The 27894-nt window shown below is 43.7% G+C and overlaps 1 protein-coding gene across 1 annotated transcript in view; it reads left to right on the top strand.

Annotated features, from left to right (window-relative positions):
* Positions 1–27691, top strand: part of BMP7 (bone morphogenetic protein 7) — a 54265-nt gene extending 26574 nt beyond the window's left edge. Inside the window, exons 2-7 of the mRNA XM_019548171.1 lie at positions 1187–1379; positions 13014–13162; positions 18838–19035; positions 22997–23073; positions 23658–23768; positions 24847–27691. Coding sequence (XP_019403716.1) covers positions 1187–1379; positions 13014–13162; positions 18838–19035; positions 22997–23073; positions 23658–23768; positions 24847–24996 — 878 coding nt within the window. The 3' untranslated portion in view covers positions 24997–27691. The remainder of the gene's footprint in view (positions 1–1186; positions 1380–13013; positions 13163–18837; positions 19036–22996; positions 23074–23657; positions 23769–24846) is intronic.
* Positions 27692–27894: the final 203 nt, after the last annotated feature.

Here is a 27894-nt window from a genome sequence, read left to right as displayed (position 1 = left end):
TGTAATTGAAAGAGTAAGTTTGTTCTGTTTTCCATGTGCTATGTACATACACGTGCATGCACAAAAACTTAAAACTTATTATGTGTACTATAAGAAGTCAATAAAACAATGAGGTGAATATTAAAATAATTGGAAGAAGCACGGAGCATTGACATTTAATTTGTCATTATAACACTTCACTGTCAACATCAATATGAATTTAGTCATTTATACATTTCAAAACTGTTTTACAGGCTGGTTGCAAAGCCAGGAAGGCACTCCCTTTAAAGGTATATCGAATAGCCATAAGTACTAGAATTATTTTTTAGTCAAAGCTCAGACATCGTGAAGCAAATCTTTGATTCTGTAGGCTGCTTACAGACATTAAAAACCAAACCAAACCAAACCAAACCAAACCAGTCCTTTATTTGAAATTTGGCACACTCCCGTGCTGAGCCCAGTGCATGCCCAGGAGAGGCACTGGGTTCGTTGAACCCAGCTCACCCAACATCTCTATTTATCAGGTGCTTTAGTGGGGCTTTTGCGGCACTTTTATGTCACAGCTGATTGAATAAACTTTAGATAAAAGCACCAACAAGCCCCACGAATCACCCTATCTATACAGATGCTGCAGAGCTGGCTGAAATAATGCACTGCTTGCTCTGGTAAAGTGCGTTTCTTTTTTTTTTTCCAAATGTCTGTAAGCAACCGTAATCAATTCTCCTGGCACAGGACATGACCCATGAAAAGTCTTGAGAGTTGGAATGCCTCCTTTTTTCATGGTTTCCAGAGTCACTCCATGTTGGTCTCACGCTGCTGCCACTGAAATAATGACAGCGAGGGAGTTAGGCCAAGAATCGGCACTTCTGAAAAATTCCACCCTTCTGCTTTAGCTCCTTCACACTGCAGCTTGTTCATCACCGGCGGCAAAGGTCCAGGAACCGTTGTCAAGCAGAGCTTTGCCAAGAGCCATTAAATGGTCAGCAGTGCTGAATGCACTACCCAGCGCTAACATTGTTTTAAGGATAGTCTGATGCTCTAGTTTCATATTCCACGTGTATGAAAATTCTTCAGAAATGAACAGCAGGATGCAGCGATGTGATCAAATGCTCGTGCCCTCTTCGATTGGGGCAACTTGTGAGTTATTTGTTAGACAAGAGAAGCTAAACAAAAGCCAGTGGGCTAATAGGCTGTTTTTCTGTTTCAGTGGAGCATGACAGAGAGTTCCATCATCAGTGCTGTCACTATCGGGAGTTCAGGTTTGATCTCTCCAGGATCCCGGAGGGGGAAGCTGTGACTGCTGCTGAATTCAGGATATACAAGGATTACATCCGTGAACGCTTTGATAATGAGACATTCCAGATCAGTGTCTACCAGGTACTTCATGAACACCCAGGAAGGTAAGTGACTGACAAGAACATGCTGACCGTATTGCAGAATCGACTGTGAAAATATGGAGCTAGCTTCTCCCGTGGTTTAACACTAACATGTTAGACCAGTGTCAATCCAGAATAGTTTCTCTGCAGTGGATAAAAGTGGTATTGCTGTATCCAAGAACAGAACAAAGCAGAGATAAAGTTTGTTCCAACTTGGAGCTTAAGGAAGAACCTACTTATACCATTTAACAACTTGAGAGAGGGTAGATTATCTTCTGAATACCGACAAATCTTGGTGAGCACAAGCTGGCATCACTCAGTGGTCTCTTAACTGTTTGATTGCCATGCGTGATAACAGCATGGGGATTACAAGACTTCCTGTGCTGACATTAAACACAGAGAGAAAATTCAACAGAAGAGAACTATAGCATGGAACTGCAGAGTGCTACTATTCTTGTCCTGTAAGGTCTGTCTGATAGCTTCGGAGCAGTTATACAGATGTGGGACAGAAGGACTGTGTGTGTCTATGTGGGTGGAGGCACAAATAAGACTCTAGACTCCAAGTGTAAGGTTTTCAAAAGAATTGCTCTCTTCTTCCTGCTGCTTATGGATCCCAGAATGGAAAAAACCACATCTGAATGATTCCTCTCTAGCCATATAGCATCTCTTAATTACTGCTTTTTTGTTATAGGAGGCATGTGAGATGCCTAATGAACACAGACAGATGACACCATGCTCTTCTTATTGACCGATTGTTTTCTATATGCAAAACTACCAGACAAGCTATTAAATCCATTCCAAGCAATTATTAATGTATGCCATGCTCTCAGACATATTCTCCAGGGAACTTGAACAAGAACATATGTTTGATTTTCTCATCTGTTTTTAGTCCCAATTAATCAGCAACCTCAAGACCATTTATCAAAAGCACTTAGTTAGCTGCATTTATGCATCTTTCTTTTAAACAGTAATCCCATTGACAGTGGTAAAACCCTCCCCACACTTAGGTACATTAGAAGTGCTCCATAAATACTGGCTGTAAAGCTTCTCCCCAGAACTGCTTAACATTTAGCAGTGATGTCCCTGTCCTGTTTCAGGTGTACAACAGAGCCAAATATAGATCCCCAAAAACTATGAGGAAAAAACCCACAATTAAATTATGAAGCCTGTTGTTATTTTAATTAAGAGAGGCCATTTCTGAACTTGTGTAAGATTGCAGCAAGGTTAACATTTGAATGTAACATTTGAAAAGCTCTGTCATTTAACTATGCAGTCAGTAAGGGACATAAATCAACTTTATCATTCAAAAAATATGTTCTCATGTACATCCTGCTGAAGAAGGCCGGATGCATTTCTGAATGGGATGCCTTAGTCTGTCACGAGGGTGGGTAAAATATGACTCGCAGGCCGCATCTGGCCCACCAACTGGCTGGATCCGACCCTCAGTGCTCCACATGCGGCTCAGCCCTATCGCAGCACGCTCCCTCCCGCGCCCATTGGCCCCAGCCCTGACCAGTGCCCAGCTTCCAGCAGGTCTGTTCCTGGAGCTGTTCTTCTCCCCTCTCTTGCAGGGCAGGAGCAGGAGGAGGAGCCACCATCGCTGGAGGTGAGGGGAGCAGAGCAGCACCCAGCCAGCTGCAGCGGCACTGGGAACAGCCCCGCTGGAAGCTGTGCACACTGGCCAAGGCCTAGGCCAGTGGGGCTGTTCTGCTCCCCTTACATCCAGCAGCTCCTCCTGCTCCTGCCCTTGTTATGCCACGCTGAGCAGGGGGAAGCGTCGGTCAGGTTCCTCCTTCCCCAGTGCTCAGGGCTCTGGCTCCAACTCCCAGCCACCTTCTACCTGCTCTGCCTGCCCGGCACAATGAGCAGCCACCTGCAAGTGAGCAGAGAGGGTGGAAAGTGGCCGGGAGCTGGAGCCCTGTGTGCTGGAGCAAGAGGTGCCTGGCTGAAGCTGCCCTCTGCTCGCAAGTGTGGTAGCTCCTTCTCCGGCTCCTGCCCCTGCTGCACTGCTCCAGGTGGGCGGGGAGGAAGCCTCAGCCAGGCAGCTCCTGCTGGAGGCGAGAGGAGCAGAGCAGCACCCAGCCAGCTGCAGCCATACTGTGAATAGCCCTGCCAGAAGTTGCGCGCTGGCTAGGCTCAGGGTTGGGGTGGTGCCAGCAGGCATGGGTGGGAGCATGGTGGAGGTTGCCCTGGGCAGGGCTCAGCCCCATGTTAAGCAGTGTAGGGGCCAGGTGAGATCTGCTGCACGTGTCCCCTCTGCCTTCCCCTCCCTCCCCTTACCCTTAGCTGGCTCCCAGGACCTAGTGCCCAGGCAGCCCCCGCGTGGGCTGTGCAAAATGGCACCATCCCATTTTGACTTGTGTTTCGACAGAACAGCTTTTCGCTTCGAATTTTGTTTCGATTTGAAACCGCTGTTCTGTTTCATTTTGTCAAAACAATGATGCTGTTTCAACGCTGTTTCAAGTTTCACCCATAGGCTGCAATGGGGAAGCTCGAAACAGCCTTTCTCATGCGGCGGGCAGATTGGAGGCTGCAACCCCGGGGAGGGCTGCGCGGGCTGTGCCAGAGCTCCTGGGGTTGCAGGCCCCCAATCTGCCTGACAGATGAGGGAGGGAAGCCGAGTGCTGCTGCCGGTCCCAGGCATCAGCACCCGGCTTCTCTCATCCGGCAGGCAGATCAGGGGCTGCAACCCTGGGAGGGCTGCGGGGGCTGTGCAGTTGGGCTCAGTTCCCTTCCCCAGGCTGATCGAGCTGGGGAAGGGAACTGATCCCCATTGCTCAGTTCCCCTCCCCAGCACTGCAATCCATTGGGCTAGGTAAGGGAACTGGGCTCAGTTCCCCTCCCCATCCCACTACTAGCGCTGGGGAGGGGAACTCAGCTCAGCTGGGCTCAGTTCCCTTCCCCAGCCTGATCCTAGCTCTGGGAAGGGGAACTCAGCTGGGCTGCTTCAAAAGTTGAAAAGTTTCAAAACTTTCAAAATGGTTTGACTGCCCTAATTTTGTTTCAAGGCTGTTTCGAAGCCCTTTGTTTCATTTTGATTTCGCTGTTGCAGGCTCGAAATGTGTCAGAATAGTGTTGAAACGAAACAGCCAGTGAAATTTTGCACAGCCCTAATGTGGACATGTCCTCCTACATCCCCTCCACAGGGCAGGGCATGCAGGGAGTGGACTGCAGCCCGGCCCCAGCCCCAACACGGGTCCATGACCTGGCCCCATGATCCCAGCTTCGCCCACCCATCCTACTTCTGAACACTGCTCTCCACCTGTCCAAAGCCCCATAGGGAGTTTTGGTGAGTTGTTGGTGGGGGGATGCTAACTCAGCCCGTGACAGTTCATCAGAACTCCCTTTGTGGCCCTCAGGCCCAAATTATTGCCCACCCCTTGTCTAATACATGTTATGTTTTTTGTCACATAAACTATTGGGCTCAGTACAGATGTGACTGGGTAATATTTACTGGTCCGTGATATACAGAAAGTTCCACTCCTTAATTCTGTGAATTCTGGCAACATTTGCTTTACAAAAGTATATAAAATGTCCTTCAGTCTCAAAATATCAGGTACTGTCCTAAGCAAACAAGGACATTCATGGACAGAAATGTTTCAAATTTCATAAACGCTGTGAAAGCAATTGATCCTTTGCCTGATATAACATGTCTCAGAGCTTCCTTGGGCATAATTTAATGTCTAGTGATTCATGTCCAACTCCCATTTGGTCTTCATGGTTCACTCACCTAAGAGCTTGGGAAGGAGATTTACAAATGCAAGAAGCTGGATCAAGTGACATACTGAGCAGCCTGACCTTGAGTCCCTATTTCTGGTTGTACAAACAATGCTAGTGGAAACTAAAGGTTAACACCGGGGTACTTCTCACTGCACAAGCATAGCCCTCTCTTCTTGTGAGCATCAAAGGAAAACACAGTAACTCCTTTCATCTCTGAGTGCTGAAGAGCATGCACTGGTGTGATGCACAAGGGTGACGAGGAGGTGTTGAATGTAGTTTATTTTAGGTACCGAGATGGGAAATGTTTCAAAATACAGCCGCCACTCCACGTAAACTGGAAATCAATACTCCACAGGCAGATCAGGCTTAAGATGAGGAGATCTGTCCATTGAGTAGAAAATGGTGAGTTGTAGGGAATTCCCCCTTCAAGCTCTGGTTTGAAAAGCTCTTGGGTTATTATAATTTGATTTTATTCCAGCAGGATGAGTCTAAACATTTGAACTTGTTTGCCTTTAAACTGATGCCACGAAGAGCAATTCCTTGCCAAGTAAATATCTATTCCCCAAAGCCCTCCTTCCCCTGTAGAATTTAAGGGATGAGAGTCAGGTTTTTCAAAACACCTAAGCTGATATGATTTAGGTGCCTAATTCCCCTTGGTATTGAGTTAAGAGTCTAAGCTGTCCAGGGGTTCATGAAAAATCCCCTTAGGCCCTACCTGCCTCGTCAGCACCTAAAGACCTTTGCAAATCTGGCTGCAAATCCTAATCCCAGAGAATCATCACTTGTCTCATTAAAACAAGGAAGTGCACAGTGCATGAAATCCGGCCTTACTGAAATCAGTGGGAGTTTTGCTTTTGGTAGGAATGTGGTTGGGATTCCTCCCTGTCGGACCATCCTGTGGTAATTAAAGTTTAGTTGCTACATGTTTGCCTTGCAGCTGTTGCTTGTTCCATTAGCTTCATTGGCAGGGATGAACACGAGCATATTTGCCCATAGACTTGCATGAGAAATAAGTGCTTGAACCATGAGTTGCAGCTGGAACATTTTAGCTTATGCTTTATATATATATCAGTGTGTTCCTGTACAACAGTTTCACCCTATTCCGCAGTGCCTGTTTCTGCCACTGTCCTTGGATGTATATGTGTAATTCCAGTGGCAAGCAAAGCCTGTGACTCCCCCCTTCCCCACACCTCACACCCCCAAAAGCTAAGCAGGCTTTAAAAAAAAAAATCAATCAATGTGATTAGTTGTTACAAAAGAAATCAGGCTGATAGATGGCACCACACCTTGGAAACTGCAAAACTGGTTCTGCCTGGGGGCTCCAGGTCTCTAGCAAGTGCTCCCCAAATTCTAGATCATGTGTTTCAAAGTACCTGCAGTGGCTTTGATCATGTCAAACAGCTACAATCATGTAAAAAGACATTGCTTGTGACCTTTGCACACAGAGATTGGATCACAGCGCCCACTCCTGCATGCAGATGGAGTGCTAGCAAACAGTGCTGATGCACTTAAAGGGTCCCTGGGACAAAGCAGTTAAGTTTGGTTCACTACTCATGACCACTCGCATTAGCAGCAGCAGCCTGGAAACCCATGAAACATCTTGATGTCACTTAGCAAAGCAAAGCTCATCACAGGCACTTAACTAGCTGCAGGAGGCATTTTTTGCATACCACAGTGGGTTCCTACTCAGCCAAAGGATGCACAAATGAACAGCAACCCCACACACTCCATTTCTCATGGCAACTTCTGCATTTAACACTGGCGTTGAATATCTTCACTCCCTGAGCTCTGCTCCTACTGGAGGCTGGGGCAGGGGGAATAAATTGCACGTCTCCACAGAAAGCTAACTGCTGCCAAGTTTTCAGTTGACTTTTTGGTACCCAGATTTTGTGCAGTGTTTTAGATCACTCTAAAACAATGAATGTCAAAGGGACTAAGATTAACAGGGGCAGACCGTTAGCATATAAGTGTGTTGAAATCTTAAACCTGTTTCTAAGGCTCTGAGACATGTGGCCAGCTTAGTTAAATGCGAGAACTTCCTGTCCAGTGTTTTGTATAGTTTTGGACTTGCTGGTTCAGGCTGGAAACAAGTAGTGCCAACAGCGTCACTAGGGGACGTTCCTCATGTGATTTGCTACCCATGTCTTTAGAATGAGGCAGGACAAATAAGCATTTGTAGGTTGGTGACATCTGTAGGAAAAGAGCATGGGAATATGGAGCACATGAGTGCAAGAGGAAAAACTAACTTTCTAGTCCTGGTTCTGTGAATCCGTAAGACATTTAAATTACCTTCACCTCAGTTTTTCTAACAATTCATTTTATGAGGGACAAGGAAGGTTTGGTCTATATTTGTGAAACAATTTGAGTTCCTTAGGTGGCAGGACCTATTGAAATACAAAACTTTTTAATTTAGTGTCTGTATTTCCATTTCCTTCTCAATGGCTAATGCTTCTGTGCCTGAGAGGAGCCATTCCTTGGATCTTCCCATTAGATAGGAATTGAGAGCTGCAGTGTTACAGCTATCAGACAGCACTGGTGCCCTTCACACCAGCTATTGGTTGCTCTCAAACGTATTTGGGTGGTTTGCGCTCTTGCTTTCTTTCCCTCTTCATGGGTCTGCTTCTGACAGAAGATGGTCAAGTAAATTACCAGGGCCTCTTGCTTACCAGCAAGACAGAATTTCAGCCCGTTATGGCTGAAATCTGTTGTGGCCTTACAATGGAGTGAAAACTGCCAAGAGTCCCTGCTTCTTTCCTGTCCCCTCTTCCTCTCGTCCATTCAAGACTTGCTTTATTAGTGTTCATTAACACATACTGACCTGGATCCTGAAAACAATAAGGTTAAAGAGTGGGATGGGAGAGGATGAACAAAGGAACCAGAGGCAATGGAAGAGGCAGTTTTTAGCATAATTTTGGGCTGTCCCTCTATTTTAGAGCATTTTACCCTGTAATTATTATAGTTCATATGCAGTAGTCTTCATTGTTGCTACTGCATATTTGACAACTCATGCACTTTCAATGTCTTTTTAGCACGACCAGAACACAGCCTAATGATACAAACCCAGAAGGCTACAGGACTTACTATTATCTTAAGTCTCATGATTCTTACTCCCATCTTTTGGTCTTTGAATTATTTGTGCTGGCAATATCAGTCCCATATATTCAAGAAGTCCCATTTTTTTAGAGAGTTGCCACTTTTGGCCAAGGGGCTAATTCCTTGGCTCTGTTTGGTGCCTTTGAAAATCTCCCCCTTCTCCCCTATTGGTTTGCTGGTGTGTGGGGACCTCAGACCTAGTTCTGGCTGCAATACTTGGGTGCATTTAGAAGGGAAACAGAAGCCAACATTGTATATGGGGAAATGTATTTAACATACTGGCTGAAGGATTTCTAATTAATAACTATTTCTATCTTGCTTATAACCCTTATCCTTGTTCTGCTCTTATCCTCTTACCCCATTTTCTCTCTTTTCTTTAAGATTGCCAGGCATGGCGTATTTTTCCCACCAGGCTGTCGTTTCTCATGGCATATTCTGTGTCCTCTTCCCTATATTTTGCCACTTTTATTTTTCCCCATTTGTCTCTCAAACATCACCCATCTCTGTCCTCTATGTTTCTTATCTACATGGCTCCTTCCTTCTCTATGTCCATCAAGCATATGTATAATGCATACCCAGCTACATTCTCAGGCACTGACAAGCCCACTATTCAGCCATTTTATTACCCCTATCAATACCTCGAGGCAATGCTAAATCTAGCCTTCCACGTCCTTACTTTCTATTTGCCCCTTACTAATTCTTCTTCTGGCTGCGTAAGTCAGAAAGAAGACACAACTAGACCCTGTCATCCAGAAAATCACAGACCTACTAAGGAAACCCCCTACACCATAAAATAACTACGGTGGCTAAAGCCAAACTTCTGGATGCCTCAGGTTTTTGGTGCCCAACCTCAGAGAAACAGAAAGGGACAAATCGTTGAGCTTCCACTCTCTTAAATGGAGGCTTCTCTAAAGATGACTCAGATTAGACCCCTCAGCACAGTAGCACCTGAAGTTGTCAGCCTCTTGTGAAAGTTAGCTGGCAGGCTCCAAGTTTTTTAAGTGCTGGGGATTGCAACTCGTCTTGACTACAGTTGGAGCGGTGGGTGTTCAACTCGCAGAAAATCTAGGCCTTAACCCTTCAATCTTTCTGTAAGGTGGAGGTCAGTCGTGTTCCTTACTGCCAGGACATAGTATAAGATGATGTTCAGGAGGCTTGGTACTGTAGCCGCCTGAGAACGAAGGGAACTATTGTACTGCAGAGCAACTCAAGAGATAGCCCGGTTTCCTGACTGTAGAAGCCCAGTTCAGCGTTGCAAGAGTGCTCTTGATTGCTATATATGTACAAGGTTCCCTCCATGCAGCTCGTAATTCCAACCCTGTGGCTTTCAGAAGTATAGACTGAACTGGGACTAATTCCTGTGTTAACTCTTTGTTTTGCAGTACATACAGAAACACCCCCAAGTCTCATAAATGTTTACAGAGGAGCTGGTCTCAGCATACAACAGCTCATCTTTGCTATGCTGCTTCCCACTGTTACCATAGCTTTGTCTATAGTGACTGTACGTAGAGGGACTCTGCCTTCTGCTAGCTCCTTTTTAATATTCTTCTGCCCATTTTACTGAAAAGGCATTTGTTCTTTTGAAGAGAACATGGGGTGCTTTTAATTAGAACAAGCTCCGTGATCTGAAGACTCTGTTCTGCTTGCAACACCATTCAGGTTTGCGTTCCAGCCTTGGTCACTGGTTGGGGGCCAGAGTGGGAAGCGCTAATCCGTTGTTACTGTGAACCTCTCCAGAGAAGATTTGACACAAGCTCTTTTTGGGTCTTAAACGTTCCAAATATGTGTGTGGGAAGGATGATTCCCTTCACTGTGTCCCTTTGATCTCCCTGGCTGAGGATTTCCCCTCTAGGCCTATTGTTTGCACATTGCTGTAACTACAGGAAAACAAACACATTATGCAGTTTCCCAGGCTGACTCACCCCTGCACTTGATGCATCATGTTGTCTGGTTAACCTGATTGCATCATGTCAGCATGGGAAGCTTAAAGGCTGGTTTTTCTGAGTAATAATATTGCAGCACAGCAGTAATGACTTATTCTGTATTGTTATTGCTATTATCCTCAACCTGCAAAAAGAATCCGGCAAGCTGGGGCTCCAGTAACTAGACCGCCAGCTGGAGGCAGGGGGCATAGTTAAATCCTGCAGCATGTTCACATAAAAGCCTTTCACCCCTGGAAACTTAGAATCAAATAATGGCAGGGGTCACAAGTAAGTGTGAGAGCAGGGTTTTCTCATCCTCCACTCCGAAGGGATGCATTTGTGTGACGGTCTTATAATGTTCAGCCCCAGACTACCTCATAGTTCTGTAACTGGTTTAAGCATGGCATAATCACAATACATCGGTGCTTTTCAACTTTTCTAGACTCCAGACCAGGGATTGGCAATGTTTTTGGCAAGCATGCCAAAAACATGGTGGGGGAGCCGTGAGGGGCCCACTCCTTGTTGTGGCAGCCCAGCCTTGGCCCCTTCCCTGAGGCACATGTGCCAAGCAAAATGCCTTGCTCTGGCACATGTGTTAGGAGTTGGCTACCTCTGCTCCAGACGTTCTTTGGAAAATGCCAGTTCTTAGCTTTGTTTCTTGGCTACAGAAAGATAATAGAGCAATTCTTCTTTTGCAAAGAATTCAGCAAGTCTGCAACAGAGCGGAATGGGTTCGACATTGAGGACTCTTTTGAAATTTCTGGATTTAGCTTGTGACTCGTGTAGGTGTTTGCATGACTCCCGGATGTACCCTTGAAGGATCTTGCAGCACCCTAGTTGAGAATCACTGCCATACACACAGGTGAGAAGCAGCAAGACAACACAGTCCCTCAATCAGTTTGGTTTTGGTGGATGGATGGATACTAAAGCACACCTTCTTCCATTAACCAAATCTTTGTGGAAAACAACAAAGGCTATTTATGTGTGTCACCCAATTCCCCATACTTGCCTTTAAAACACAAGTGCCAAGTTATGGGACAGATCTTAATGTCCCCTTATTCCCACAAAAAATCGTATTTCCACCGATAGCAAGACTCTATCTTCACAAGGAACTTCCTTCTGCCAGCAGCTGATAAGGAAACATGCTAATCTCCCTCACACTATAACGTGGAATATTCATTACACCCTATATTCAGTATTTACACAACTGGCAGTTAAATGTTCTGTGCATGTGTGGGGGAAATATGAAATCCAGCTTCCATATGCATTTGGTGATGCAGCCCCTTGTGCTGCAGCAACTGAAGTCAAATACTGAATTTTGCCACCAAACAACATCAGTTACAACAACCATCAACCCTGCTGCTAATCACACCAGTGACCGGTTGAGGCAAGCCGTTACTGCTGAATTCCTAGACCCATCCAGTTTACAGAGACAATAGGATGATAGGAATGAATCAAATTAGGTTCAATGCTATGCTCTGTCCGACCTGGTGCTGTCTGGGGCTTACCTCTCTCACCCCCAGAGTAAGGTTTATAACAGGTTGTGAGGCCCTCAAATCCTATTTTAATGGGGCTGCTTAAATCCTCTCATTCAGGTTTTTGAGTCAAACAGGATTCCATGCAAATAAGGGTTCAAAGTGAATTAAAGAAGTTAATGGTTTGTTCTGGCATGGCAATAAAACACTGGTTAATGAAGCCCTCTGAGTTTATGGGACATAGTGAAAAAGAAATTATGCAAAAAGCTACAGCCACACTTGAACAAGTTGTTGCATCTGCACACTAAAACATGAAAGAATCATCTTTTATAGGGCATGTCCAAACCCCATCTGTGTGTCTCCATCCTTTTCATAAAGATTTTTCTTTTGGAGATAGCTGCACAATTAACCAATTGGTTTATTTTTATTCAAGTTTCTGAAGGAAGAGACCATTTCCTGTATGGAACTGTAGTGATCTTTATATTTGACCAAGATTATCAACTGTAATTTAGGGATGTTTTATTGAATGATTTCGGCCATTTCACCTGTTCCCATGACACACCTTCAAATTCTAATCCGTTTCAAGTTATGGTTCTCAGTTTTAGCTTGCCAGGTAGCTGAGTGTGCCACTTTCAGCTTTCTATACAAGGGATTGAAAGGAGGTTGCCTTGTGTGGTGATGCTGTCTTGTGATCCATCAGAGTTTATTGTGTTAGTCTCTAGACACGAGAGCAGATTTTTATATCCCAGACATGTGCACAACTGTGCTCTAATTTGCTTTCTCTATTGGTAGTATTGTGCAAAGAAAGCATGTAATCCTGTGTGGAAAAATAAGAATTTGGTGCATTATATGCCTAATTAACAAGTTTGCATATGCAAATATGATAATTGTATATACATTTGCCTGGCAATTTCTTTCTTTCCTTTTAGTTTGTATCAGCAACTGTTGGAGTATCCCTGAATGTGGAGTAATGTGTGTGTCTGAAGTCACAATAATGCTGCTTCAGTGCATCCTTCTCTCTGCTCACAGAAAAGCATACGATGCCAGCCTACCTTTGGCTTAACTTGTACATTCTGATAAGAAAACCTATAAATGTTGCTGGAGCCTTGTCTCTGCTTAATCTGCATAGTCACAGAGCAACTTTTTCATAAACAGACTTTGAAACCCAGGGGGACCCTACCATCCTTTACCTCCCCTGTGCAAGATAAAGTTTCTTTTCTACCTGGGAGAACTTTTCCAATATTTGAATTTGCCTCTGCCTGACGAAGGGTGTTCGGACATGAAATTTTTCTGCTACTATTTAGTTGGTCTAATACCAGATACTGCCTCTAGCCTGCTAGTTTTGTCTGTCTTTGTCTAACCTGAGTATATGAATAACTGTTTACCCGTAGGGGTTGGCCAGCCATTTAATAATGTAAGTAATCAAGAACTATGTATATTTTTTCCAGGGATTCAGATCTGTTCCTGCTTGACTCTCGAACAATCTGGGCTGCAGAAGAAGGCTGGCTGGTGTTTGATATCACAGCAACCAGTAATCACTGGGTGGTAAACCCACAACACAACCTTGGCCTGCAGCTGTCGGTTGAGAGTATAGATGGTAAGTTTCAGTCGTGACATTGACACGCAGAACCGCGGGGATGAATCTGAACGCTGCAGGTTGTGTTCCACTGAGTGTGATGTCTCAAGAATGCTTGCCTTGAATTTTCTTAAGATGCAAATATTTGATTAACGGTGCAAAGTTATTACAATAAAAAGACAATGTTGTCAGTCCATATTTAAAATATGAAAATGACAACTGATTTCAAAACAATTGTGTATTTACATTGTGGTCTATTATTATTATAATCATCATCATTATTGAAGGCCCTTCAGTCCATTCATAGCATCTGATGAAGCAAGCCTGGTGCTTACAAAAGCTTATGCAATCCATCTCGGATTTAGTCTATAAAGTGCAAATCTACTTTGACTTCTACCCAGCTTCAGACTAACACAGCTAACTACCTCTCTGTGGTCTATTAAAACAGTTAAGTATGTATGTAACTTTAAATATCTGTGCAAGGAATGAGATGCTTAAAGGTAGGTATTTGCTTAAATGCTTTACTGGCTAGGTATTTTGTGTACACATTTACCAGGAATCCGCCAATCAAATAGCCATGCTTATTACACCTGTAAACAATTCACTAATTTTGCACAGTCACAGACCAGATGAGAGCTAGCATAGTGGGCTGGTTATTTCACACCTGTCTATCAAGGAGGCCTGACCCTGTTCTCTGAAGCATCTGGTACTAGGTGCTAGCAGACACAGGATACTGGTCTAGACCAGGGGTGGGCAATTATTTTGGGCAGAGGGCCGCTTACTGAGTTTTGGCAAGCCATCAAGGGCTGCATGACAAGCAGCCCAGGGCAGATAAATATTCATTTGCTAAATTTTTGAGGGGCCCCGTGGGCCAGATAGAATGGCCTGGCAGGCCACATCCAGCCCTTGGGCCACATTTTGTCCACCCCTGGTCTTGACTGATTTCAAGATTCTTCCAGTAAGGAAAATATTTGCATTCGTTGTTCATGGAGTATAATCGACTATCACATCATTTTCAGTCATGTTTCAGAGTCTGCTTGAACTCCAAAGACTTTTCTCTTTCTGAAGAGGGAGAATTAATCCAATGAGTACTTTAAAATTTTTAAATTGCTTAAATTGCCAATAATGCCTGTGGTACTAGAAAATGCATGCCACATATCTTGGGGAAGGATGGTTCTTTTTTACTCAGTCTTTCAATTATGTTGCTAGGATTTAGTGCTGAACAGTTGCAGTCTAGAAATATTTTCCATACTCTGGGCACATCTACACAAGACACTCCCTGTGCAGTAACCTGATACTACTGCACAGCAGCATCTTGTGTAGACATGCCCTCTGAGCAAGTTCTATGTAGACTAAAATCAGGGCTGTAGGAAGCAAAGAAACCTTGATAGAAGGAGGGCACATCTACACGTGTGTATTTATTGTGCAGTAACCAAAATTACTACACAGTAGGGGCATGCATCTACACATTCATACCTGTACTGTGCAGTAAATATGGCCATTTACTCTGACTTGAGCGTAAATTTGATACCTATATCATGTAGGTATCAAATTTATGACCGATTAGTTACTGTGCAAGAACACACATATAGACACCTTGCTGTGCAGTAACACTGTGTGTGTAGACAAACTTGGGACTAACTTGAGTACCAAGTTAGTCCACACACAATGTTAATGCTCTTTAATGCCTGCATGTGTAGACATGAGCTTATTTCATAGATTTCATAGACATCAGGGCTGGAAGGGACCTCGGGAGATCATTGAGTCCGGCCCCCAGACCACAGGGCAGGAAGTCAGCTGGGGTCATAGGATCCCAGCAAGATAAGCATCCAATTTACTCTTGAAGGTGTTCAATGTAGGTGCTTGAACCACCTCCGCTGGCAGACTGTTCCAGACCTTGGGGGCTTGGACAGTAAAGAAATTTTTCCTTATGTCCAGCCTGAAACGGTCTTGCAGGAGTTTGTGACCATTCGACCTAGTCATCCCTTGGGGCGCTCTGGGGAACAAACGTTCCCCCAGATCCTGGTGGTCACCCCTGATAAACTTATTCCTGCTTACTGCACAGTAACTTACTGCGCAGTAAATTTAAGCTGGCATAAGTGCACATGTAGGCACACCTGGAGTGTATGAAAGAGAACTAGGAGCTAAACCAGTTGTAACTTCATAGAGAATAAGTCTGAATATTGTATAAGCCAATTAAATTTATATATACAAACATGAGAAATTTTCACTGGATTTTACAAAAAGAGGTGCTCTGTTCTTAGATCTGTGAAATAAACAGCAGACAGGATCACAGCAATTTCAGTAACGAAAGAAATTATGTCCTTCAGAGGAAAATGTGCACCTTCAAAATGAATGTAAATGTGCAATACTATAGTAAGTAAGGAAGTTTCTCCTTCATTTTTAGTTCATGAATAGGCTATAGAGCTGATTTTCACTATCGATTGTGAACGTGGAAACACCCCAGACCATATGCATACACAATGGTGTGTGCACATACCATGATTTGAGTGTACAAAAGGGTGTGTGAACTCTGGATATTTTACCCTGGAGTATAAGTAGACTTAATAGACTTTGGATTCCAGACCTAGATTTTCAGAATCCCCCACAGAATAGAACGTTAAAACTGTGAAGAGTGTTTGGGTCATTTCTCAGACACAGTAAATTGGTAGACAATCAAAACCAGACCCTTATCAATCTACGAACAAGCCTGTCTCCTCAGGGAAGGCACAGGGGACAGCTAGTTGCATAACTCCAGTCAACTTCCAGTGGGAGTTACGGCCCTAATTTCCAAATGTGCCTTTGAAAATCTCTCTCAGAGTTCATAAACATATGATAATCAGGCAAACAAAAAAGACTATGTTAGAAAATAATACCCTGCTTTATCAAAACACATTGATGAAAAACTAGTGACGTATTTCTTCAAAGCTCTGGGGCCAGCTTCATTCTCGAGAATGGAACCCCCTGGACACTAGACCTCGCATTTTAAAATTAAATCCACGAGGAAATCTTTGCAGTATTGCTTTCCCCAGTTTCGGGTTTGCGTTCCCTTCTATGGTGAGCTGCAAGGGCAAGCCCTTCTCCGATCCCTACGTTTCTTTTGGGGTCAGATCGACTGCATGTTAATTACAGAGCTAGGGAGTTACACCTGGATTTTATGTCAGATCGTTGCACACCTGCAAACACCTCAGGACTTCGACGCAAAACTAGATGCTTGTGAACAAAGCAGAACCGTGCAGCAGACACAGCCTGAGTTTAAAGTGAATAATGAAAAAGGAAATCTAGTCAGTAGTGCCTGGTTTGCGAATGCGTACCGATCGTTTTGCACGGTTCTCTCCATGCATGTAAGTAAGATAGTAAAAAGATGGAGTTATAATACACACTGTCCAGCTACAAAATAGATGAGTTCACTTAACTGCTCTTTATAAGCATGCCAGCTTTGTTTCTCCATGAGAGGAACTAGGGGGGAATTAGAGGTTATTTGTTTACTCTTAGAAAGTCAAAATAAGCTCAAGCAACAAGCAAGGGAAACACTAAAGTGATTCATTAGCCTCAGGCATGCTGTCAACCTAAACTCGGTCCCTGACAATACATAGGGACAACAGGCATCTCTTTAAGTTTACTTTGCCTATTACTTATTGCTTCATATCCTGTTTTGCTCAGCACAGAAAAAGGCAAACTTCTTAAAGATAAATAGGCTGCACTCTCCAATTTGCAAGCATGGCTCTATTTCATTTGAGACAAGTACATAATTGGTTAATTAGGACTAGACAAATGCCCTTAAACATAACCACATTCTTCCTTGATATTTGGTCCCTGGCTATATGAAGAAGTTGAAATAAATGCCTGGAATCAAGTGGGGCTTTTTCACACAGTTTCATTAATGAGGAACATACTGCCTCTCTGGTGCTAGTCTCACACAGGATATTTTAATGTCTTTTTTAATAGGGCATAAAAGTTAAACAAATGTGCATTCTTAAAATTTATATATTTTGTCACCGCATGGCCCTGGTGACTTTTCGGTTTTTTTAAGTTCCCTTCTCCATTAATTTGTTCACGGGTCAAATTCTGCATTCTGATATACTCATGCATGCCCACTGTGTCACCCAAGCAGAGCTGGATCCATCTTGTTAAGATACTTGAGAGCAAGGTGGTACAGGTAAAATGATTTACCCCCTTAAAACCATGGTAATAATTTAAAGGAAGTGATAGTGGAAAACAGAAAGGTTTGCTTATAGGGACTCAATGGGATACTGCATGAATCCCAGCTTGGATCGGTTTAAACTCGTTCTCGGACAGGAAATAAAGCCTCGAGCCAGTAAAACACATGGTAGCTGTTAAGCCTGTGAGAAGTTTCATAGACTTCAATGAGACTAAGTCTGTACTTGGAGCTCTGCGCACACTTGAGTGCTTTGTGGCGTCTTCAACCTGGAAATTTTTAAGAGCAGGTTAGACAGACACTTGACGAGGACAGTTTAATTGGGGATGATCCTGCCTTGAGCGGGGGGCTGGACGCTAGAGCAGCATTTCTGAGCCAGAGGGTCGCAAGCTAAATGCGGATCACAAGAATTCATGAAAGGGTTGAGAACAAATTTAAAAAATGGCTCAACAAACTTTAAAACGGATTCTTGTTTAAAGAAGCAAAACATGGGAAACGGTGGCTTTTCCCTTGCAGGCTGGCACAGTTCCCTCTGCCCCATATACCCACCCCCTGCCCCACACACTGAGGGGCTGGGGTGGGGGCACTGGGTCAGGACTGGCCATCAATGCTTAAAAATGAGTCCTTGTACAAAAAAGGTTGAGAACCACTGCACTAGAGGACCTTGTGTAGGCCCTTTCAGCTCTACTTTCCTATAATCCTATGAAGTATCCTTAAACACCATTCCTTTCCATCTCAGTGACTTTGAGCCTGGGTGCCAATAGAAATTGAAGTGGTCTCTGGAAGGGGTCATCCACAATTGAGTCAAAACCAATTGGCAGGGCCCTGGTTTGTAGGGTCATTGCCATTAGTCCTGCCTCATCTCTTTCGTAAATAGTGGGCTTCAGCGTCCAGCTATATCAGTCAGGTAGCTTTTACTGAAACAAAAATGTATTTAAAATGCCTGCGTAATAAAGGAACAATGAATAACCAATGTATGTATAACCAGGTTATCCAATTCAGTAGGACAAATGTAGCAGTAAACAAAATGTCTCTACAGATCTGAACTATTTGCTATTTTCAAGTGCAATCTTTTTGGAACGATGTCAACATTTAATACAAGGCATTTTTATTTTAAGTTAATAACCTTCCAGTGGGAATTTAGTGCCCCTATGGGCTGAGCTTTATGGTTCCTTTTATAGGATCACTTCAAATTATAGGTTGGTGAACTTCAAGAAACCCCTCTAAAGAATTCAGGCAAAAGCTAATGCTAACGCTGATTTAGAGTAAAATAATTAAATGTAGGAACATTTTATTTCCCTTTTACATGCGGATATAAAGTGAAGTTAGCTGTACTGAGCTGTTCCTGTTAGAAGTGGCTTTGCCTATTAATTTGAGGTCCAGTCCTTCAGTTGATCCATGCAAATAGATATCAGCTAGGAATGTTGTGTATGAAGTAGTATTGGCCAGTTCTGTCTCATATTATTGTCACTCCTGTCACTGGAAATGGAAAGCTTTTGTTAGGCTACTGGACTGATTTTCTGTCTGTTTTGTTAAGGACAAAGCATCAATCCCAAGTTGGCTGGTCTTATTGGAAGACATGGCCCACAAAATAAGCAGCCTTTTACAGTAGCATTCTTCAAAGCCACAGAGGTTCATCTCCGCAGCATTCGTTCCACTGGAGGCAAACAAAGGAGCCAGAATCGATCAAAAGCACCAAAGAACCAGGAAGCTTTTCGGGTGTCCAACGTTGCAGGTACAGGAGGATTTTGTTCTTGGGTACCGAATATCCACATAATATATGGTAGAGACCAGAACGAGACAACTTCTGTTTGCTCAAGCAATTTGTTCTCTGCTTTCCTTATGTGCTTGCGTACATTCAGCATCTTCTCAATGTCCATGGCAGGCCCAAACAGTAGGGGTGCGTGAAATGGGCCTTATTCGATTCAGATTTGGATTCAGCCCAAATTGGGAACAGTGATTCAATTTGTTGATTCAGATCACCGTCCCCGCTTTGATTTGGCTGAATCAGAATCCAAAGATTCAATGCTGATTCGGAGAATGAGCGATTCAGACACAGACACAGCTTTAAATGTTTTTTCTACATACCTCAAGGTACCAGCGTGGCTCATGGATACTGCGATGCTGGGGCACATGGAGCATCCCACAGGAGTGCGGGGAGGGCCCCCCCTGTGCGTTTGGCAGCAAACCTGGAAGTGGACCAGAAATATTTCCGGTCCACTTTCAGGTCTACCGGAGAGCATGTGGGGAGCTTGGGAGCATGCGGGAGCTTGGTGATCAGCCGCGGGGGAGCCCAGGTGCCCCTTACAGACCCAAGAGGCACCGTTTGCCAAGCCAAGTGCACTGTGGACCCCCCTGCGCTCCTGTGGGACGCTCGATGAGCCCCAGCATTACAGCATTCATAAGCCGCCTGCTACCTAGAATATGTAGAAAAGACATTTAAAGCTGTCTATATCCAAATCTCTCCGAACTAATTTGGAGAGATTAAAGGGTGTCCTGATTCGATATGGATTCGGAGATTCAGCCACCGAATTGGGCTGAATATCCACCAGATTGAATCAGGGACTGCAGCTTCGCACAGCCCTACCAAAGAGTATTTGTGGCTGGGAATTAGAAAATACTGTTTGAGTGAAACTGAAGTTCCTTACAAGATAGGGTCAGTTTTGACAATTCTCTTTAGCTCAAAAGCAATTTAAACAGTGACTATATTGTCCACACACACATGCATGCACACACAAAAAGAAATCCGGTTTTCTGATTTCAAACAACTTTTGGGAATTTGAACTCTAATTATATGAAGTAAAATTTAAAATGATCAAAATTGAGAAAACAGTTCAATTAGCTTGAAAACAGATTTGTTGGGCTGTGAGCTCTGAGGTTTCTGAGATGTATTTTTTGTTCTGAATTGGATGGAAAAATATTTGGAAGTCTCCAAAATTTTCACAGGATGGGAAATATGTTTCCCACCTAGCTTTACTGCAACTGTTCACTCGCACGACCAAAACTATCATTTGGGAGTCTCAGCTTTGTAAGGTGGAGAGAATTTTAAGAAAGATATTTAAAATAAAATTCTGAATCAAGTTTTAGGTGCCTCATAACACTGAGACGGTTTCTGACCTCTGTTAATGAACAGCTAGCTTGCTTGAAATGGAGAGCTAACTCTGTGGAAGTTGATGGAGTATGGATGTGTAAGAGATTGCATGAGGCAGGGCCAACGTGCTCTGTAGGTTTTTAGTACTTCTGCTAGCTTTGCTTCCCTCCAGTGCATGCACCCTTGCTTCTAGCCTGAGATGTCTTGCTTCTAGCCCTTCACTAATCATTCCAAAATCCTGTCATCTCTTTCCTGGATAAGGACAATCTTCCTTCTTTCTGAATATTTTGGGCTCCTTGGGCATTTTTACATGCGTTTCCAATGTGGTGCTGGGAGCTTTTAATTAGCAAGCCACGTTAAAAGTGCCCTGGCGTCACATGTATCAGTGGTGCAGTGCACCTCTGTGCTGAGAAAATGGTGGTGGTGCACTTTAAACTGAAGCACATTGAACATGTTTTAGTGCAAAGTTTACTGCCACCATTTTCTCAGCACGGAGGCATGCTGCACCGTTGATGCACACGATGCACAAGGCTGCCAAAGCACGACAATTTACACGCTCCAGCTGACTTGATTTCCAGTGCGTCTGGAGCAGGCCCCCTGGCTTTCCATCATAAACATGCAAAGCATTCATCTGTTTTCATGTGCAAGACCAAAGTAGACATGCACATTTTTTTCATCCCTTATCCTGGGGACTACATCTATCCTGTACAGGATCTGAATGGACAAAAAGGCAGATCTATTTTTCATAGGACATATCTACACATGTGTTTTAATGTGCAGTAGCTTATTTTACTGCTTATTAGAGCATGATAGCAAGAAGCATGCTAATGTGCAGTTAACTTAGGCTACTGCACATTAAGTGTCACTAAAAAAGCATGCGCTTTCATACTGCGCAGTTGGGCAGCCTAATGCACATTTAATTAGTACCTCACATTAGAAGGTGTGTTTGGACGTGAGCACCGAGGCTGCTGTGATGCACTGGAGTTCCAGCGTGTCTGAGCAGACTCGATTAATCGAGCTCCAGTGGCCTCCTGCACTTCACGTAACAGCGTCCCTGTGCTTAACAATGGCAGTGGGGGTGCTTGAACTAAAGCTCGTCAAATGAGCTTTAGTTCAAGGACCCCCGCCGCCATTCTAAAGCGCAGGGATGCTGTTATATGAGACGCAGCGGCGCTTTAATTAGAGCAGCTCTTGGAGCCACTCTTATTAAAGCACTGCCCCCTCCACTCCCAGAGTACCTGTAAAAGTGCTGACAGGTACTAAGTTTAATGCTCAAGAGAAAAAGCGCATTAATGAACGTATAGATGCACCCACATACATATATTCTGTATGGGAAGAGGACTAGCTAGAGACCTATGCATAGAATGGTATCTTCTTAACCAACACATCTTATTTTAGTGGGTCATGGCTGCTGACTTCCCTTGCTGCCATTAGCTCTGCAGAGTCAATAGAAGCATGGGGGAACAAGTTCCCTACCTTGGTCTCTGGCTGCAAAGTTTCCTCATAATTTATCTGCTTCGTCAGTCCCTGGGTGGTTTCTTTCCTTCCTTCCTGATGCCATGTTTCTTCTCTGCCCTGCCCTGCATTGCATGTCCAAGCTCACAAGTTGGGCAAATCCGTTCTAAAGAGAGCATGGATTTCTGACTCTGTTTTTCCAAATTCTTCCATCACAAGAAAATGTGCAGTTCACTGTATAAAATCTCTCCCAGGCTAGTTTAGCAATTAGTCCAGGACTGAATGGCTTGCGGTGTGTGACAGATAACAGAACTTCTCACCTCTATAAACAGTCAGAAATGTGGTTGTAAAGATAACATGGTTGGTGGCTGGTTGTCTCCAGTTGGCATAGTTTAAAAGAGCACTTCTCCAGCTGCCAAACTCGGTGGTTCAATCCAAACAGCGGACTGGAGTTTGAGTCCAGCTTTAAAGCTTACCTAAGATTGGGCTCATTTGAACCAACATCTTTTATCTTTTTTCTATGGGGCTCATCACCAGTTGAATTTGCAGTCAGAATATGGCTGCAACACATGGGACGATAGATTTCAAGTCATTCTCCTATGGTCCTACCATCTTTTTAGAGCATGCAAAGGGAATTTAAGTCAGTAGCTGATAACTCAAAGAAATACAAGGTACAGATACATTAAGAAAGCATGGTCTTTCTCTGAGGCCCTTTCCTGCATGTCTTTCTGGTTCTCTTGCTATATCATAGATGCATATAAAAAATAAAGTTGTTTTTTACCAACTAGAAGCTCCCACAGGTCAAAGGAAGCCCTGAAGAAACAAATTCATTTCCCAGGACTTCCTGGGCTTTGCACAGGAAGCCAGGTAGGTGGTTTAGACTTACTGAATCCAACTGGCACCTTACAATTAAAATACAAGAACCTGAAAATGATAAAAAAAAGCTGACCAATGGTAGAAAGCAGCACAGACCTGCAGAGGCAAGTAGTGTCTCATTCAGAGTGTGATGTTGCCAGGACATGTCAGTGCTGGGGAGGTTCAGCAGCTCTGGGAGGTAGTCTTAGTAAGCTTTGCTTTCATTGTGAAATTGCACTAATGCGTTCAGTTGGCCAGTATGCATTCACCTGGTTTTGACTTTTTTCCAACTCAGAAAACAGCAGCAGTGATCAGAGGCAAGCCTGTAAAAAACATGAGCTGTACGTCAGCTTCCGGGATCTTGGATGGCAGGTAAGGTTTCTCTGCTTGCACGTAGGATGGACAAAGCCCTTTGCAGTCATTCATATTTTTACTTGTAGCGTTACCCCAAAGACCACATTTTTGTCCTGGGCCTCTGACTGTACTGAAGAAATCTTGCAGATTGGGGACCAGTTTAAGACTGGCTGAAAATGTTTACCACCTCAGATGTGGCCAAATTCAGACTTGAGTCTTTCTCTTTCTTCAGTTCCCCCTGTGGCTTCAACTGGATGTTCTATCCTTCGCCTTTTGTAATTCCCCTAGGTGTTGCTCAGCAGCTCCAACTCTATGTGCCAGTAGTGATTACATTTCCAAGCTGAATGGACCAGTCTTTGTTGATATTTTGTGTATAGCAATTTGAAAAGTGATATGAGACCTTTCAGGATAAGTGGGAGCTGTAGAGGTGCAAAGAACGGATTATATTGCCAGGGCAGGTAATTTCATGGGGAGTGGCACACATTTTTTTTGAGTCTCTTTATGTATTTGACTTGAGAGATGTGAATTTCATTGCCGTTTTCATGTCATTGTGCATACCAATCTATCCTTCCTCCACATCTAACATCCTCAATTTAATCCAGGACTGGATAATTGCTCCGGAGGGCTATGCAGCTTATTACTGTGAAGGAGAATGTGCCTTCCCACTGAACTCATACATGAATGCAACAAACCATGCTATTGTGCAGACACTGGTAGGTGCAGTTTCAGTTTGTGTTCTGAAGGTTATTGCTGCACAGGAATAAATGTTATGCAAAGGAGAAGCCTCTGAGTTAGCAGGCAAGCAGATGTCTACATTAAAGCATTGTAATACCTGCAGCACCTGGCTGAACTGGTCTAGCCAAGTGGCTTGAATTACTAGCTGGCTTGGGAGTACCCAGTCTTGTTGGAAGCATTAACATGCTCTATGAGTGTAAAGGGACCTGCCAGTGAAGACAAATGGCACTGGAGAAGAGGGAAAGGATTTGAGGGGGCAAGTAAGAAGGTAAGCATTTCTGGATCAAAAATTCATGGCATCTGCCTAACGTGGGGGCCACTGGGAAGGGGCTGATGAAGTTATAGCTATAGGGATGAGCCACCCATCACGTGCCTTGAGATGGCAGGAAACCAGGTTGATCCATACTGGAAACTGGCCTGCAGCTCCTCAGAACTGTATCATAAAGCCAGCAAAGTTTCACAAAAATGTGGTGGCTGACAAATTGGCATTTGCTGATAAAACCTGTTTCACAGTAAGAATCTTATCAGGCCCTGAATAGATCTTTATGACTTTGGACCTGGCTGTGCTGCTTGTCAAGCTAATCCTTTGAATGTGTACATAAGGGTGTTCACACACATAAGTCAGATGCAGGATGTGTGCGTGTTTATAGATGTGTTCCAGGAGAGGGGGGAAGGAGAGGTGCTTTGATTAGAGTGGCTCGGAGAGCCCCCCGAATTAAAGTGTCTGGAGTGTCACGTGTATCAGCATCCCCACACTGAAAAATGGCAGTGGGAGTGCTTTAACTAAAGCTTATCAAATGAGCTTTAGTTAAAGTGCTCCCACCACCTTTTTCAGCAACGGGACGCTGATACATGTGGTGCTGGAGTCTGCTGAAGTGCAGTAATTACCACGCTCCAGCAGGATCGATTGAGTCTGCTCTGACGTGCTGTAATTACAGCACATCAGAGCACGTATACTTGACCTGTGTGTTGAAAAGTCTGCACAAGACAGATCAAGTGGGGGTGGGGAAAGGGGAAGGGAGAGAAATCTTAACATCATTTACTTTCATTCCCCAGGTTCACTTTATAAACCCAGAGACTGTGCCAAAGCCCTGCTGTGCTCCTACACAACTCAATGCCATCTCAGTGCTCTATTTTGATGACAGCTCCAACGTTATCTTAAAAAAATACAGGAACATGGTAGTACGGGCCTGCGGCTGCCATTAGGTTTGCAGGAAAGAAAAAGAGTGATTTGTAAAGAGGGTTTTTTTATATGGATTTGCAAAGCAAAAAGTTTAGGTCTCCGGCCTCGGATTGCTGTAAAAACAGTTTGCAGGCATCATGCTTCTGACAGGGCAGAATCGGTAGGAGATAATAGGACAAATTCTGGATCCAGGTGACATCTGAACCGATTTTGAACCGATGGGAAAACCAGTCTGCCTAAAACAATTGGTTGCAAACACTACGTACTGCTGCAGAGGAGCCTTTCTGAAGATGACTAACTCACCAGAGTTGATTATAAACATCTCTTTTAAACAAATCTATCTGTGGTGCGAGTGCGTGCAAAGTAATAAGCATTTTTAGTTCTTGTAACATGTTGTTCACAATAAAAATGAGTGAATGAAACATACCTGGAGAAACAGATATTTTGTTAGAGAATTAACTCCATCCTTTTTGCTTATGCCCTCTTCATAAGCAGAGGCAAAGACTAAACACGTGAAACTTCCAGTATGAAATTTTGCACTAGCAGAACCTATATTCTGGAAGAAGTGACTCAAAAGGACAAATACATCTAGAAACCTCACTGTAGGAACTGAAAGAAATAAACTCCAAAGAATAAAAGATTGGATTGATGTTGAATTTTGGTGTTAGAGGGCAAACAGATCTCTTTTGGCTACCAGCAGGAACCTGAATTTGCAATGGACTGAGATGGCTAAGAATAACATTTTCCAAAAATAGGAAATAATTTGGAAACATATAACCCAGCTCTTAAGGTGGGCATCTCCAATAGTTACACTATTACGAAAGGCAAGCCAAAAATCCTGCTCCCATATGGAAAACATCCATTGATCTCAGGGTGCGCTAAATAAAGCCCCAAAAATGTTGCAGTTCTGTAGGCCAAAGACGTGCGGAAAGCCCAAAGTGTGGTGCTGGATCTGGAGCTGGCATCTGGAGGATTGAATCCTGAATCTTTCTTGTGGACTAGACCAGACAGTTTCCCGGGTCAGTATTTTCTGTGCGATGCTTATTTTATTGCCAGTTTCAAAGCATCTAAACCAGGCTACAGGAATTAGCGTCCAGAAGGCATCCTCCTGGTTGATCTTTTTGAAGTCAGAGGTCACAAAAGCTATCAAATATCTCTAATTAAAGTTAAATTAAAGCTACTGTGGCAGCAGGGTGGATGGGAGCTCCTACCATCGAGCCCAATCACAAATTGGGCTGGCTAGAAGTGCTTTTGTGTTCTTGGAGCTTGCGTAGATGGCCAAAACTTGAACTTCATCAGGAAAAAAAAAGTTCTCTCCAATAAAATACCAGGCTTTTTGCCTGCCTGCTTAGCCTCCCATTTTGAAACTGCTAGGCAGATCTACAAAAACAATGCAAGGGAGAGGCAAGGATTCTTGTGAGTGATATCTTTTATTGGACCAGATGCATAAGGGAGACACATTTTTTTTTAATCCCTGGGCTTGATTCTCTCCTCAGATTGATTTTACGTCTCAGTATAACTGCAGCCCTCACAGGAGGGATTCCTAATTTATTCTCATGTTGTCCAACTCAGACTCAGACCCCGTATCTTTCATTACCAAGGAACTATTAAGGCAAGAGAGATGAAGGATGTTGTGGGGTTCTGCGAATCACTCATTGCTCTCTTCCCTCTAAACCACAATTAAAATCCAGACCAGATGCTTTGCTTAACAACAACAACAACACCACCACCAACAAAAGGGCAGCTTTGTAGGAGACAAACTGGGAGTTTGTTTCTTGCGTCCCAGTTCTCTTTTCTAATTCTGTTAAGGTCAATAATGGTTTTATCAGCGATTTCCAGTGGTAGCAGGATTAGGGGAAGACCAGAGGCACCATGTATATGTATAAATACGAACCAAGAACCTGCAGGCCTAATTCAGCTCTGGCATATATAACCTGTGCCATTAAAATGAACACAGCTATACCTGACTAAAATCCGAATCAGACTTTATAGTTACCAAGTCAAATCCTAGGAGGGTAGTCTTTCAGCTTGCATCGCAATAGCCTTAGACAAACCATCTCTGAGAAATGTCGGACTGCAGCTGCCTTCCGTGCATCCATCATTTTAAATGTAAAATGCAGAAAGTCACGCGAATTGTAGCTAGCACTCCGTGTTGTATTTGTGCACGTCCCCCCATGCAGCGTGCTTTTAGGTGTCTCTAAACCTTGTATGGGAAGCTAAGGTGCTGGCTATGAAGTTAACACTGGATGTTTAGGGCGGGTTATTATTTTATGTGGGCAAGGATGAGTATTGTCCTTTGTGTCCAATGCTGGCAGCCAGTGGACTGGCACAGTCCAGTTTCAGAGCTGACCACCCTTTCTTCTTGTGTTTGACTCTTAGATGTTCTGCGGGGTTTGGTTTTGTTTTTTAACTCGATGACAGAATCTGTTGCTAGGCTGTACGTTGGCTCTGTTTGTTTGTACATTTTTATGTAAATAGTTGTCACAAAAGTGGAAAAAGAATTATTTATTTCCATCATCTCTGAATTCCTTTTCAGTCACGCATTCAGGAAAATTCGCATCTCTTAAAACACATTTGTTTCCTTATTTAAGATGATATTTATTAACAGTTGGCAAAATCTATGTATACATTTCTGGTTCTTTTCTTAGAGCAGTTAGAAGCATTTTGTACAAACTAGTGAAATAAATCATTGTGACTCTACAAAAGATATTCCAACAACTTTGTGCCTTTGTGTGGTTATTCCAGCTAGATCAAAAGGGCGTCTGCTTGAGGCTGAGTTTTCGCGCTGAGTGTCAGGGTTTCTGTATTGATCAGGCCTTATATATTGGTATAACGGGCACGTGTCACTGTCCAGTGAAGCTGCCTCATTCTAAATACAACCGGGGGGCGGGGGAAGACTTTGAAGAAAATATGAATATGTT

Source organism: Crocodylus porosus, unplaced genomic scaffold (assembly GCF_001723895.1).
Source record: "Crocodylus porosus isolate Cpor-Errol unplaced genomic scaffold, CroPor_comp1, whole genome shotgun sequence".
Classification (NCBI taxonomy): Eukaryota; Metazoa; Chordata; order Crocodylia; family Crocodylidae; genus Crocodylus; species Crocodylus porosus.
This window is presented reverse-complemented; position numbering and strand designations above follow the sequence as displayed.